This window comes from Thamnophis sirtalis, unplaced genomic scaffold (assembly GCF_051295495.1).
Source record: "Thamnophis sirtalis isolate CommonGarterSnake01/CBP01778 unplaced genomic scaffold, rThaSir2_p1.2 scaffold_10, whole genome shotgun sequence".
In the NCBI taxonomy this organism is placed as follows: domain Eukaryota; kingdom Metazoa; phylum Chordata; class Lepidosauria; order Squamata; family Natricidae; genus Thamnophis; species Thamnophis sirtalis.
Window position 1 is genome coordinate 8,864,088 of NW_028261390.1, and position 12,790 is coordinate 8,876,877.

Consider the following 12,790-nt stretch of genomic DNA (forward strand, 5'->3'; position numbering starts at 1 on the left):
GACAAAGAAAAAGAAAGGAAGAAGGGAAGAGAGCAAGGAAGGAAAGAGAAGGAAAGAGGGGAAGGAAGAAGGAAGGAGAAGGAAGAAGGAAGGGAAAAGAAGAAAAGGAAGGGAAGGGAAAGAGGAGAGACAAAGAAAAAGAAGGGAAGAAGGGAAGAGAGCAAGGAAGGAAAGAGAAGGAAAGAGGAGAAGGAAGAAGGAAGGAGAAGGAAGAAGGAAGGAGAAGGAAGAAGGAAGGGAAAAGAAGAAAAGGAAGGGAAGAGAGGGTGGGAGGAAGGAAGGAAGGAAGGAAGGAAGGAAGGAAGGAAGGAAGGAAGGAGGGATTATAATGTGAGGGAGGGTCCGAGGGAAGTCCTGCCTTAGCACTTAGCACTTGGCCCCCGACTCAAGTGAAATCAGGCTGGCCATACCCACCCTGGCCACACCAACTCCAGCCTCCCCGAGGTTAAAAATAACCCTGATGTGAATGAAATAGAGTTTGATACCCATGCTATAATGTGATTTGCTAGTTTTCAGTTCACTATGTTGTGAGAACATGGTTGTAGGTGTGGGATTGACTTTATTTTATTTTTTTACCTCCACCTCTGCCTGACGATGGCTAATATTTGGTTCTTAGACCTTTCCCGGAGACAACACAACCCGGATTCCGATCAAAACAGACCTCTACCTGCAAGTGGTTATCTATGACCATGTTCTCAGAAGAAAAATCTAACCATCAATTCTCATGAGGACTAGAGGCATTGGCAGAAATCTTTGACCCAGCGGGGAGACCCTTGGACAGCTTTCCAAGATCCAAATGGAACAAGATTGCAAATTTAAATGGCAAGATCTTTGCCGAATGCTTTCCTTCATTTACAGGTTTGCTGTGATTTTTTTGCCGGCTTCAAATCCTTGTAGTTGCACAGTAATATTAAAAATGTGCACGATACGCAAGGTGGGGTAATTGCTTCTTGCTGCTTTTTAAATGATGGGTTTCTTTCACATTAGAACACAGTAAATGTCATTTTTGTCATTATAAAAATGTGTAGAAACTAAAGGAGTTAACCACAGAGATTCCCACCCCCCATTCACTCTGTGTGTAGAATGTAATTTACAAATAAGTGAAGTAAATAAATGTTGTTCATTCACAGATGTCCATTGATAAAATTTGCTGGAAGAAAAGATGTTTTATTGTTTATGTGTTTAACTGATTTATGAACGTTGATTTAATACATAGAACTCTGGGTGGCTCATAGTCATAACACATAAAAGTACCAAGATCAATATCAGCAAAACATTTTTAAAAATATATATATATTTTCTTGACAAAGTTGAATTAGGTCCTCCCTTCTTTTCATATACCCGGCTGGGTGGGTGTGGCTAGGTGGTCATGTGACTGGATGGGCGTGGCCAACTTGATTTCACTCACGTTGAGGGGCGCCTCGGGGACCTCTACTCGCCCCTCCCCTCCCAGCCCCTCCTTGCCTGCCCACCCGGGCTCCTTAGGGCCCCAACAGGAAGCAGTTGCTGGAGCTAAGCAGCCTCCATGAGAAAGAGTTGGCAAAACAGCTCAGTTCAATTTGGATCTGACCAAGAAGGAGGCTCAGCAGAAGCACCTCACTGAGGACTACGAGCATAGGTTTTCCAAGCAGAGGGAAGGCCTGCGGGAGCGCAAGGCCAGGTACCAGCACCTGGAGGCTCAGTGGGCTGAGATGGTCAGCCAGTTCCAGACCACGATGCAGTCCCACTGGAATGAGGCTCTCCAGCTCTTCGCCACCAGCGGCACTTCCCTCCATCCTTCACCCAAAGCCCCCCACTAGGAGGCCGAAGCAGACCCGAATTCAGAATTTCTCCCCCCCTCCAACCTGCACAAAAAGACCCCGAAGGGGGAGACTCTCTGCAGCAGCACAAGTGTTCATTGCACGTATCCATCCCAGGGGCCGTAGTTTGAGGACCCCCCGATTTGGTGCAATATAAAGAATGCAAATAATTTTTCTGCGGACCACCAAAATTTTCTCACGGACCACCAGTTGGTGACCGCTGGTCTAATTCAAAGAAGGAGTAACTTCAGTAGGAAAGATATTTTAATTAAATTTACTGTATTTGCAGGCTTTCTCCTCTTTGATGTGTGGGTTAAGTCTAGGTAGCTCATTTGTTAAGTTCAAGGAAGCTTGAGCAAAGGATTTCCTCGTTTGCTATTTTTCCTTGATTTAATCAGTTTCGGCTCAGCTGTCTATTATTTAGTTGGAGACGCCATTTGGTGATCTTCTGCAAAAAAAAATGTATTCATCTTTGTTTCAGCAGTTGTTTTTAGTCTTGATCAATTGTGGATTATGTTAATGGTTAAGGGAAAGTCGGAGATAGTGCAGAAATGGAGTCAACTCGATAGAAAAGAAATACTTTTGACCCTTCAAAAGAATCCATGCTAAGATCCCGCTCTATGATTCATTCCAAGAGGCAGCTCAACCAAATCATTCCTTCAAAAAGATTCAAATAGTCTTAACAAATGTGCATGAATCGGGCTAACAGGTAAGTGAAACTGAATTAAGCGTCAGTCATTTCTTGGTTTCTGGGAGTCGGCTGCCTTGTCTCCTGCTTTTGATTCCATGCTCCTGCAGAATGCTAAAAATTTAGAAAACAAATGCCTGAGAATTTAGGAAACTTGCTGTTTTGTCCTACAATTCAGTGGCGTTTACTCACCTGACCGTTATACGAATTAAAAAAGAAACAGGTAAGGGAAAAGCAGGGGCTCAGGGGCTAAGATGCTGAGCTTGTCGATCAGAAAGGTTGGCAGTTCGGCAGTTCGAATCCCTAGTGCCGCGTAATGGAATGAGCTCCCGTTACTTGTCCCAGCTTCTGCCAACCTAGCAGTTCGAAAGCACGTAAAAAATGCAAGTAGAAAAATAGGAACCATCTTTGGTGGGAAGGTAACAACGTTCCGTGCGTCTTCGACGTTTAGTTATGCCGGCCACATGATCATGGAGACGTCTTTGGACAGCGCTGGCTCTTCGGCTTTGAAACGGAGACGACCTTTAAGGGATAGGGATTGGAAAATGACAATAAACGTTAATTGTATCAAACAAGATCAGGAGCATAAATAGGTTGAGTATTTTGAACATATCTGGAAGAGACCACCTTGTAAGTCATGGGTGTGACACTCAATTTCACTGCGGGAAACACATCAGGGTTGTGTTTGACCTCCATGGGGGCGTGGGGGCAAGAAGGAGCCACCTGAACGTCATTCATGTCAGGGGCACCTGTGGCGGCCCGAGCTCTCTGCCAGCGAAAACGGGTTCCCGAGCTCTATTTTTGGCTGCCATGGTCTCCTGCAACCCTCTGCCAGCAAAAATGGAGCTCAGGAAGGTCGTGTGCGGCCCTCCTGAGCTCTGTTCTTGCTGACAAAAGCACCATGGGCGGTCCTTCAAGGTGCTAGTCGTCACTTATAAAGCCCTTCATGGTATTGGACCTGGGTACTTGAGAGACCGCCTGCTGCCAGTTACCTCCCAAAGGCCCATTAGATCACACAGGGCTGGCCTCCTCCGGGTTCCATCTACCAGCCAATGCCATCTGGCTACTACCCGGGGGAGGGCCTTCTCTGTGGCGGCTCCGGCCCTTTGGAACGAGCTCCCCGCAGAGATTCGGACCCTCACCTCTCTCCAGGCCTTCCGAAAAGCCGTTAAAACCTGGCTGTGTCGGCAGGCCTGGGGTCGATGAGTTCCCTTCCCCCTCTCGAATCGTGTGGCTGTTGGCCGTTTTTAAATGCCCTGTACTTTTGTAGTTTTTGTGTTTTTCCCTTCCCCCTCCTTGGGTTTGTGCGCCGCCCTGAGTCCCGCTGGGAATAGGGCGGCATATAAATAAAATGAAACTCAAACTCAAAAACTCAAACTCCTTCGCTGTCTCCAGGATGGCCTCATAGGTCAGATCTAAGCATCCCACAGGCCCCCGGGCCTTGAGTTTGATACCCCTGTTGTAAATTGTAGGGTAGAAAAATAAAACTGAAGGTTTTGCCATTAGGTTCATTCAGGACATTTGAATCTGATGTTCTCCAGATGCTTCTGAACTACACCTCCCATGCTTTATGCAGCGTACATTTTGTTCCCAACACACCCCGATCTACACAATTTCCAATCCACCATACGATGATCCTTTCCTTCCTCCTTCCTAAGGGTCTCGGGCAGAAGGCAGGGAAGCTCATTTTGCATCTCTTGCACAGAGCAATTCCCTCGCTAGTTTGCAGATCTCTAATTAAAAGGACCCACCTACTAAAGTGGGGAACAGAGGACGCCATGGGCCAAGTGCTTACAGGAAGGGCTGGGAAGAGAGCAGCCTGGGAATTAGCAAAGAACTGAGGAAGGCATAGAGAAGAGCAGAAGCTCCAGGGAAAGGACTACACTGTTTAAAAAGAAAAGAGAATGAAAGGACACCCAGGGCTGGGGATGTGAGCAGGTTCTTCAAAGTGCAGCACTCTTTTAAGAGGCCCCAAATAGAAGAAAATTCATTAACAGATGGGAGAGGTAAGTTCATTAAGAGATGGGCTCCGTTCCAGGAAGCTAACAAGATGAAGGCAATGCCGGGACAGTCGAAAGCATGACTTCCAGGAGTTTCTCAGTTGAGAGAAAAGGGTCGGCAACCTAAAATATTTGGACCTGTTTCCCACAGAAAAGAAAACACCGGGAGCCACAAAACCCGGGCGGGCATCGGGTGGATTTCAGCCGGTACGGACTGGTATGGCCATACCGGATGGTGAAATTTAGGGCGCCTTCCAGTGGTGGGATTCAAATAATTCAACAACCTGTTCTCTGTCCTAATGACTAGCTGGGAAGGCACGGCTCGGTGATCATGTGACTGAATGGGCGTGGTCAACTCAATGTCACTCATGTTGATGGGCACTTCGCCTTAGCTGTTACAAATATATAATAAGGGTTAACCGGAGAGGCAGCTTCTGTAAGCAGGGCAATAATAGCAATAGCAGTTAGACTTATATACCGCTTCATAGGGCTTTCAGCCCTCTCTAAGCGGTTTACAGAGTCAGCATATCGCCCCCACAGTCTGGGTCCTCATTTCACCCACCTCGGAAGGATGGAAGGCTGAGTCAATCTTGAGCTGGTGAGATTAGAACCGCTGAACTGCAGATAACAGTCAGCTGAAGTGGCCTGCAGTACTGCACCCTAACCACTGCGCCACCTCGGCTAGAAACAACACCAGAATGTTTCCTTCCTGCCTTCCTTACAGGATTACCCCTGTAAAGTGGAAAAAAAACAAAATGAGATTTCTTCCAACAACTGGTTCTGTGAACTACTTAGAAACTTTAACAACCGGTTCTCCTGAATAGGTGTGAACTGGCTGAATCCCACCACTGGTGCCTTCCCATGCCCATTGGTCAGGAGGCCCCATATCGGAACGCTCCCTCCCCTCGTTCACTCTTTCACTTGCCCTGCCCATCCTCACCATGCTGCCGAAAAGTTCTCAGAAGAAGAACCAGAAGAAGAAAGAGCTGATGAGTGGCTGGGGTGGGGGTGGGGAGGATGTTGGGGCTGCTGGAAGAGTGTGTACGTGTGCACAGGCTGTGGGTTTTAAAAACGTCTGAGTGAATCCAGGAAGAGGGAAGAGGCAGAGGGTCTGGAAGATACTATAGGAACACTCACTTCCAGCCCCTCTGCCTCTTCCCTCTTCCTGGATTCACTCAGACGTTTTTAAAACTCACAGCCTGTGCACAGCATACACATTGCCAGCCCCTCTGCCTCTTCCCTCTTCCTGGATTCAGTTGCGCCCCTACCTGAATCGGGAGTCACTCGCAACAGTCACTCACGCCCTCGTGACCTCAAGACTGGACTACTGCAATGCGCTCTACATGGGGCAGCCTTTGAAGAGTATTCGGAGACTTCAACTCGTCCAGAATGCAGCCGCGCGAGCGATTGTGGGTGCACCTCGGTACACCCACGTTACACCTATCCTCCGCGAGCTGCACTGGCTACCGATCGGTCTCCGGATACGCTTCAAGGTGCTAGTCGTAACTTATAAAGCCCTTCATGGTATTGGACCTGGGTACTTACCTCCCAAAGATCCCTCAGATCACACAGAGTCGGCCTCCTTCGGGTTCCGTCCACCAGCCAATGCCATCTGGCTACTACTCGGGGGAGGGACTTCTCTGTAGCAGCTCCGGCCCTTTGGAATGAACTCCCCGCGGAGATCCGGACCCTCACCTCTCTCCAGGCCTTCCGGAAAGCCGTCAAAACCTGGCTGTGCCGGCAGGCCTGGGGTTGATGAGTTCCCCTCCCCTCTCGACTGGTATGGCTGTGTGATTTTCGTATATTTTAATTATGTGTACTGTTGTTTATGTTCCCTTTCCCCTCTGAGTTGTTCGCCGCCCTGAGTCCCTCCTGGAGAAGGGCGGCATACAAATAAACCAAAACTAAACTAAACTAAACTAAACTAAACTCAGACATTTTTAAAACTCACAGCCTGTGCACAGCATACACATTGCCAGCCCCTCTGCCTCTTCCCTCATAACCGTATGTCTTCCTAATCACCTCTTTTTAAATGGAGAAGGATATCATAGAAACGCTTCCATTCCTGCAGAGGAGTGTTTTACCTCCTTCAAACGTTTGTTTTAAAATAACTTGTTATCCATTTCATCTAATCTAGTCCTCTGCCAGGAAATTGTGCCTTTCATCCTGCACTTCAAACCACTAACAAACATCAGTGCACCACTTTCAGAGGCAAACAGTTCACACCGAATCGTAAAAAATTATTTCTAACTAATAAGTTTGCTCATTAAAGGTAATTTTGAAAGGTAATAATGGATTGCTGGTTTGCTAAGTTTAATTACAGAAAATTCCAAGTAGTTTAAAGCAACTGCGAAATCATTTTGGAATAAAGCAAAATGGGGATAGGAAACCTGACGGGATTGGAGACTAAAATGAAGCAAATGCTAAGTAAGACAGTGGTTCAAATGTTGTAGTTTACTAGAATAAAGTAATCCTAAAGAAAATTAGTTTTAAGAAATGAACAAGCTGAGAGGAATTGAAGATATATGTGGAACATCATCTTTGCAGAAATAATAAGATTGCCCCCCACCCGATATTCTTTCAAAAAGCATGAAGACATGGTTTTGCCAGCGGGCCAGAGACCCCAGTACTACAGAGCCCACCAAGTGGTTGGTATGATTGCTGTCATCAGGGGTATCATCATGCTTTGTTGACCATGAAAGACAGGGAAGTCAGTTGCAATGTCATGTCCAACCCATCGCGACCCCATGGACAATGTTCCTCCACACCTTCCTGTCCTCTACCATCCTCTGGAGTTCATTTAAGTTCACGCCGACTGCTTCGGTGACTCCATCCAGCCCCCTCATTCTCTGTTGTCTCCTTCTTTTGCCCTCAATTGTTCCCAGCATGAGGCTCTTCTCCAGTGAGTCTTTCCTTCTCATTAGGTGGCCAAAGCATTTGAGTTTCATCTTCAGGATTTGGCCTTCTAAAGAGCAGTCAGGGTTGATCTCCTCTAGGACTCACCGCTTTGATCGCCTTGCAGTCCAAGGGACTCGCAGGAGTCTTCTCCAGCTCCATAGTTCAAAGGCCTCAATTCTTATTTGATATACTGATTTTTTTCCTCAAGGAGAATTTAAGTTAAAAAGAAGACTTGGAATTGAAAGGTTATACGTATCATTGGTTTTCCTGTGTTTAGCTAATGCAAAGATTTAAATTTGGTAAGAGTTAGGAGTCTGAAAATGGTAAGAGTGATGTAGAACTGTGTACAAATGATAATCATATTATTGTTAAGATGTTCAAGCTTTTACTGAAAATGGAAACAAAGCGCGAACAGATTAAAGATGGTATGATAAAATTGGCCCCAAAAAGTATGGATGGAATATACAAGTGGATCAATAGGCGAATATGTAGAGGAAAGGAATAAAATGTACACACTGTTATAATCTTAAAGAGAACTTTGGTAAAATGATACATAGCTGTTATTATTTTTCTCTCAGAAAATTAAAAAATTTTCTTGTAGCATGGCTACACTATTCAGTATGGTTAACTTTCTGTTAGTTAATCAATTGCAATCATATGTGGGTATTTATTTATTTACATTCCGTGTTGCTGAAATGTATTCGCTCATCTGGTGAGTGAAAACAGTGGGAGGTTTCAAAAGAAAAAAACTTTATTATGTCCAAAGGAAGTTTCAAAGCTCAGCTGTTATCTTCAGTGACATCCTAAACACACCAAGAACAGTTTAATAATGCTTTCATTGGAAAGGTGATGAATGTAAATTACATTCTGCAACCCTCTCAAATAACTTTCAAATAACACCCCACACACACACTTTCTGATAAAACTCTGATCTCAAAGTAATAAAAACCTACTATATGACAAAAATCCACGGAACATGGCAAATATCACCCAGAAGTGGAAACACACACACACATACACACACACACAGGCAGGGGGGGAACATAAGGAAATCTGAGAAATCAAAAGTAAACAAAATTAAAACTTGCACGGATATGGAAATTATTTCTCCAAGGTGTGTTCTTTCTTGCGCTCTATAAATCAGCGCTTTTGAAGTTAGTTAAATTACAGCAAAAAAAACCCATGTCTTTGCCTGTAGGGACAAAGAAAGTAGAACTGGTGGAAGGGTTTGAAATTATAGCACATATCTATTAACCGCATGATCATAAAAACACGGATGACTGAAAAGTAATTTGTGGGTGTTTCAAGTATGCAAAAGGAGGAAGATTGTAAGAAAAGGCAGCCCGGTTAAGAAAGAAACTGGATGTAAATTTTAAACAGTGATTTGGAAAGGAGGATTAGAAAACTTTATTAAATATTATGGATGTTTACCTAGAATAGGACATAAGGATTTAGTGTCATTGGAGGATTTTAGAAATAGTAATTGAAATGCCAGTGTGTGGTTATGTATTAAATTTTGGTATATTTTATGATGGGACGTTTAAACAACTATAGTCAAATGAAAATGGAGCTATGATGACGGTAACATGTATAAATATCCGAGTTAAAATACTTGAGTTAATATGAATTATGCTTGATGACTGTGGAAGAGATGCAGAAATGTCTTTTGTAACCAACTGATACACTTTCTACAGTATGTAAAAAAAGGAAGATTTTATGTGTTGTGTTTGTTTTGAAAATAAAAAATGAAAAAAAACTTTTTTAAAAAAGAAAGGCTAATGTTTTAATGTTGTAATATACAAATCTATCAATCTATCTATCATCTATCTATCTATCATCCATCTATCTATCTAAATGTCTGTCTGTCTGTCTCTGTGTGTGTATGTATGTATGTGTGTGTGTATGTGTGTGTGTGTGTATGTATGTATGTATGTATGTATGTATGTATGTATGTATGTATGTATGTTCCAGCTTAATTCTGGAATGCCTCGAGCAATTTCAACCAAACTTGGTACACAGATGACTTACTCTCTGGAGACAAGTACTGTGGGAGTAAGACACCCCTAACATCCCATGGAGGGGGAGGGGTTCTGTTAAGATACAGCCTGTTGTGCTTCAGTAGAAATGACTTCTACTGTACTGCCGTAAAATGGCTTCAACTGTACAGCGCAGTGGAGTTGCCATGGTAACAGCTTCACAGTACTCCACAAGGGGGCTCCCTCTGGTAAGCGGGAAAATCCAACTTTAGAAATTACATTTGGTCTGGACATTTCCCCCTATAAATAAATACCCGGGCAATGCTGTGTTATCGGCTAGTTGAATAAATAAACACGTGAGGATTAGTGATTGATTCTGTTTGTCCAGCGGTGGACAATTATAATTCAAGGATGGCCTGTGCCTTCTAGATTCTAGAAGTTCTAGCCATGATGGACAAACCATATTGGGAGAGTCCCAGTTTCGGGTTTTGATATTCTTCAACTTTATTACTGCTTTATTCTTGGGAGATTTCTAAAGCAGATCCTGAGTTTCTCAATGAAGCGTAAAGCTGCACATACAGCTCTTCTTTCGGTTCAAGTAACCATCAGCGGTGGACAATTATAAGAGCCTCACAATTCCATCCAGAGTTTGTGCTCCTGTGGGATTAGGTATACAAGATTGGTTAATTCAGATGTCTCCGATTTCTGGAAAGGGTACAGAGAAGAGCAACAAGAATGAGGAGGGCTAGAGGCTAAAACATACGAAGAACGATTGCAGGAACTGGGTATGTCTAGTCGAATGTAAAGAAGGATTAGGGGAAACATGATAGCAGTCTTCCAATATTTGAGGGGCTCCTACAAGAACAGGGAGGGGGGGGCAAACTATTTTGCAAAGCACCAGAAGGCAAGACAAGAAACAATGGGTGGAAACTAATCAAGGAGAGAAGCAACCTAGAACTAAAGAGAAAATTCCTAAAGGCGAGAACAATCAACCAGTGGGATGGCTTGCCTCTAGAAGTCGTGGGTGCTCCATCATTGGGAGCTTTCAAAATGAGACTGGACAAGCATTTGTCTAAAATGGCATGGGGCCTCCTGCTTGAGCAGTGGGTTGGACTAGAAGACCTCCAAGGTCCCTTCCAACTCTGTTATTCTATGTTGAGAGAGAGAGATTTATATCCTCTCTTGGGCCCCACCTTAGAGCTTCCTGTTCCTGTACAAGAAATGTATCCCATTGGCTGTCAGATTCCCAAGGGGAGGGGGGGGGTCTTAGTTAACTTTGTAGGCTGTCCTGAGTCCCAGGCTTGGTTGAGCCTTGCTAGGTGATGTCATCTTCCCAGGTACCATGTGATGAGATGGGTAGAGGGCTAATCCTATCATGTCCTGAGGGCCATGTTTTAATCCCATCACCCTGGAGCTGGAAGGGAGGGGCAGGGAGCTACAGGAAGCTGCTTTGTCTTTAAAAACATGTTTCTCCTTTTCTCATGCAAGGAAATATAATATTCTGCCTTTTTAATATCTCCAAGAATAGTTTATTTTTCTAGGAGGAGAGTGGGTGCTAACTTCCTACATTATCTAGGATAACAGAATATCAGTTAATCCCCTAGGGTGCTTTGACACTAGAAACACAAGTTGTTAACACGGCTACTTTTTCAGAATTCCCCCTTAACAAATATTTTTTAAAAAAAACATTGTTTATCATAGAACAACACCCTTCAGATGGCCTTGGCATTTCTCTGACGCTGATAAAAAGCACCTGCTCTAGATACCAAATCAGATTAACGGCAATAAATTCGATAAGGAATGCAGATTAACAGTTCTTCCTTCTTCTTTGACATTTCTGGTGTCATTGGATTTGAAGGTTGGACGTTTCATTCCTGAATCAAGGGACAGAGACAAGTAAATCAGGGTAGAACTTTCAGTGAAAGGCAGAGAGGTATTTGTATCATCAGCTTCACTTCATTTCCCTTAAACACACACACACACACACACACACACACAAACTTGGGTGCAATCAGTTCCTGAAATTTTGACTGCGAAATTCTTGGCTGCTTTGAAAACATTCTTAATGGGGTCTAAGACAATTTGCCACAGCCAACTTGCCACGGGAAACCTGCCATGGCCACTTGCTGTGGGACAAGAGTTACACTAATATCAAGAAATGGTGGCATAGAATCATTTAATAGGTAAAGGTTGCCCTGCAATTGCGTGCTAGTCGCTCCCGACTCTAGGGGGCATTGCTCATCTCCGTTTCAAAGCTGAAGAGCCAGCGCTGTCCAAAGACGTCTCAGTGGTCATGTGGCCGGCATGACCAAACGCCAAAGGTGCACGGAGCGCTGTTACCTTCCCACCAAAGGTGGTCCTTGTTTTTTCTACTTGCATTTTTTACACGCTTTCAAACTGCTAAGTTGGCAAAAGCTGGGATAAGGAACGGGAGAGCTCACTCAGTTACGCCACACAAGGGATTCGAACCGCCAAACTGCCGACCTTCTGATCGATAAGCTCAGCGTCCCAGAATTATTTAATAAAGGGTGCCAAAAGAAGAACAAAATGCAATGTGAATGAAAATTTAAAATACTTTTTAAAATTATACTTAAATAGAATTGTTGAATTGTCCCGGAGTGAATTGGCTGTGGCAATTTGGCTACAGTGAGCAGCCTATGGCGAGTTGTCCCATTCCGTTCTTAATCATATTTATATTTGTGTGCACACAGCTGCTTTTCTTTTCTTTGCTGGCAGTCCCAGGATGTGTGTGTGTGTGTGTGTGTGTGTGCGCGCACACTCACACAACAGCAAGCAAGACATGCCTTGGAAGCAGTTGGGCCAAGACTTCCAAAATGACACATCTACTTTCCTGCTTCAAGAAGTATTTTACTCCACTCAAGGCGTTTTGTAAAGCATCCCTTTCAAATACTTTGCCCAGCATTGCTTGCGATCGTCATCCGATCTTCCTTCCCAAACCACAGCCAAGACAGGACCAGAATGCTAGCAAAACCCACAAAGCGTCGCATCTGGAGGTTGCACACTGAAGCCATTTGCTGCCTTGTGTTCTATTTGAGCTTGTAACGTTAGCCGAAGAACAGGATATAAATGCAAGGAATTACTGCTAGCCCGCCGTGTATCAAACCCATCTGGGGAAAACGAATCGGCGAACCTTCCAAAGCAACTATTCCTTGAAGGTCTACTACATTTAGATTGGGCGCGCTCCAAAGGGTCCTAAGGCCATCTTGTTGGGGGATCGTTTGAAGTGACTAGACAAGGACATACATGGATTTCATTTCTGTTTAGAGAGGAATAATATTTCTTGCAAGGGAAACAAAAGCATCATTGCCTTCTCCAACAAATTAGCATGCAAAACATGGCCAAAGTAAATCAGTAGTAGTCTTATGATTTTAGCTTCCGGTGATGTGTCTGGTTTGATGCCCAATTCCA

At 44.2% G+C, this 12,790-nt stretch overlaps 1 protein-coding gene across 1 annotated transcript in view; it reads left to right on the forward strand.

Annotated features, from left to right (window-relative positions):
* The window catches only part of CFAP299 (cilia and flagella associated protein 299), a 242,550-nt gene extending 241,389 nt beyond the window's left edge, over positions 1-1,161 (forward strand). Inside the window, exon 6 of the mRNA XM_087723764.1 lies at positions 617-1,161. Within this exon, the coding sequence (XP_087579890.1) occupies positions 617-712 (96 nt within the window). The 3' untranslated portion in view covers positions 713-1,161. The remainder of the gene's footprint in view (positions 1-616) is intronic.
* Positions 1,162-12,790: the final 11,629 nt, after the last annotated feature.